Source organism: Gavialis gangeticus, unplaced genomic scaffold (genome assembly GCF_001723915.1).
Source record: "Gavialis gangeticus isolate Ggan-Ray unplaced genomic scaffold, GavGan_comp1, whole genome shotgun sequence".
Classification (NCBI taxonomy): domain Eukaryota; kingdom Metazoa; phylum Chordata; order Crocodylia; family Gavialidae; genus Gavialis; species Gavialis gangeticus.
This window is the reverse complement of record NW_017729025.1, coordinates 144,255,439-144,258,351: the sequence shown is the minus strand read 5'-3', so window position 1 is coordinate 144,258,351 and position 2,913 is coordinate 144,255,439. Positions and strand designations below refer to the sequence as shown.

Sequence of the window (2,913 nt, the reverse complement as noted above, 5' to 3'; positions counted from 1 at the left end):
GCAGTGGGGGTGCTTTAACTAAAGGTTATCAAATGCTCCAGCAGACTTGATTAATTAGCACACATCAGAGCAGAGGTCTATTACGTGTATAGGTGCCAGTAGATTGAAGGCAAAATCCCAGGGTTTGCCACGCAGTCACATTGCTGGCTAGCAAAGTCCATTAAACTCAACCTTATGTTGATTCACATACAACTGGGTGACCTCTAGAAAGGTACCCAGATTTCAGTGTTCTTTTTTTCAGGGTGATGAGCCTCTGCGTACTCAGTACTCTCTAGGAAAATATGACATGAAACAAATGGGCACCAAGTATATGCTGTACATCACCAGTGTGAATGAAAAGGACCTGGGCACCTACAGACTTAGTGTTGCAGACAAGATGCTCTCAGCAACACTGAAAGTGATAGGTAATTTTTATTTTTAACTGCACAATGGCAGGGAAGCCATGACAAAATGGAACACTAAAAAAGATGGGGTCAGAATCAGTGTCAGACCATGACCTACCTTCTTTTTTTTATAGTTCTTTGCAACATTTATGACTCACTGGTCTTTTTACCCTCAAACAAAAATCCAGCACTGTACAAGTCATGCTTGGATCTGCAATAACTAGAAAGTGCACATGATCAAAGGAAATACATTTCACAAGACAGCAAATTTCAGCATTGTATTTGAACCAGTTTAGCAGAAAAGAGATAAATGATGAAAAGTGCTATGGCAATGGCCTTGTGGTGGAAATGACCTGTGCTTCCACAATCCATTAGGAATGGAAGGGGATGTACATGCCCAGGGAAGATGCAGCACAGGACTTTTCTCTATTGCACACGCTTGCTGTTACAGGCCAAGTATGTGTTTGCAGTTGCTGGGGGGAAATCATAGACATTTTACATCCAAGAACAAAGTTGACCTAAATCAAGGGTTGGGTATAAATTAGGCTGCCACCTGCTTTATCCACAGTACTGCTTTTACTCCACTTGCCCTCCAGTTATTTCTGGAATAGCTGGCCTATCTCAAGGCCACCCAGACTTACACTGAGCAGTACCCTCACTTTGTAACTTAATTTCAGTGGGACTGCTTGAGGTGTGAGGTCCTCCTAATGCTGCCTCTTCCTCTACATAATTAATCAAAATAAAATACTTGCCCCTTGTGACAAGCCCAAGTACCTAGTTTGGCACAAGGTGTCCAGTAGGTTGACAACCACAGAGGGCATGTCTACCTGCCTGCGTGCCAGGCTTGGGAGTGCCACTGTGGAAGACACCCTGCCCTCTCACTCCCATTCTGCACAGGCCAACTCCCAAAAATGAGGCTGAGTGAGAGGATGGGTCATGTGTCATGAGCTTGATACAGAGATGGTATAGATCCAGGCTGATCAAGGCCCTGTTTTGTGACTGACACCAGGACAACCAACAGGGCTACCTTTTTACTGTTCAGCAGATGGCTCCAAATGAAACAAAATCTCCAGAGAGGTTTCCAGATCTTGGTTGCACTTACCTGAAACCATTTCCCTTGTGGTGACTAGAATAAAGGAAAAGAAAAGAATAGGAGCAAGGCAGGAGAAATGGAGTGAGAACCACAGATGTGCGGATTGGTAATCAGCCTTGGAGGGAAGTTTACCTCACTTTTGAAGTACTGTGGACCTCAAGTAGTCCTAGTATGAGGTAGTGCATCTCTTTTTGGACTTAAAATGGGCTATACCAATTCATGCCTGTCGTCCTTACTTCTACATGTAAGAAAGAAATTCAAATGATGACTCCAGCAGAGTTAGGTTGATTGACTCCAGCTGAGGATCTGGCTCAAGGCCACTGAGGAAAATCCTAAAGTTGAGAACTAGATTAAACTATGAGTATTCTTTACACTTGCACATTCATATTTGTCTTCTGTTATTTTAACAGATGAGCCCCTATCATTTCTGGCAGAACTGAAACCACTGAAAGTGACAGAAAGGCAGACAGCTGTGTTTGAAATCCGCTTATCCAAGAAAGTGCCCAATTTTACCTGGAAGTTCAATGGGAAGGAGCTGAAACGAGATGACAAATATGAGATCATTTCATCTGATGATGGGCTAACTCACACGCTAAAAATTAAGGATGTTCGGCCAAGTGACATTGGTGAGATCAGTGTCGAAGCTGGAGATCTGGTGCAGAAAGCTCCACTCATCATAGACCGTAAGTAAGGCAGGAGAACTGTTAGAGAACCCCTCGCACTGAAAGTACCAGCCTGTACTGTTTGAACTAAGGGACTGGCTGTATTAGGTAGAAGCAGTCATAGCCTCACAAAGTAGACCAGATGGTGGAGGGGCAAAGAGACGACCATTTCTGACAGCGGGTTCCATCTATCTTCCCAAAATTTAGAAAAAGTTTCTCACTTCTGCTACTGGTGGTTCAGAAGGGACAATCCCTATCTATGAAACTCTGTCTACTTATCATTGTCAAGTAGGTCTGATTTAGCATACAGAAGGCATGTTTCAGTAGGCACCAAGGAGGCTGTTCAGATAGTGGTGCAGTTTTTAAGGTGTGTGCTGCAGGAAAAATGTCATCTACACTAACTACAGCCCCCTTGGAAGTGAAGTCCCAAGTGAAGTCTGGAACTGTTCTCCTCCCTAGCATAGAATCATAGAGAAGCAGGGCCGGAAGGAACCTCCAGACGTCATCTAATCCAACCTCCTGCCTGAGGCAGGATCATCCCTGTCCAAACCCTCCTATAATCTAAACTCTACATAAGACTACCATCTACCCTGACACAACACAGACCTAACACCCTAACCTGACAGGTAAAGTAGGGAGATCACAGGAGCCAACATCCTGCTTCTATGAAATGTTGTCAAGAGATCCCAGGTAGAGACCATGACCCCGCTACAGAAGAAGGCAAAACCCCTTACAGTCTGCACCAACCTGACCATGGGGGTAAAATTCCTTTCTG

The 2,913-nt window shown here is 44.3% G+C and overlaps 1 protein-coding gene across 1 annotated transcript in view; it reads left to right on the top strand.

The window, feature by feature from the left end:
- IGSF22 (immunoglobulin superfamily member 22) overlaps nucleotides 1–2,913 on the top strand; it is a 62,434-nt gene that overhangs the window by 9,778 nt on the left and 49,743 nt on the right. The window contains exons 8-9 of the mRNA XM_019519981.1: nucleotides 242–404; nucleotides 1,887–2,159. Coding sequence (XP_019375526.1) covers nucleotides 242–404; nucleotides 1,887–2,159 — 436 coding nt within the window. The remainder of the gene's footprint in view (nucleotides 1–241; nucleotides 405–1,886; nucleotides 2,160–2,913) is intronic.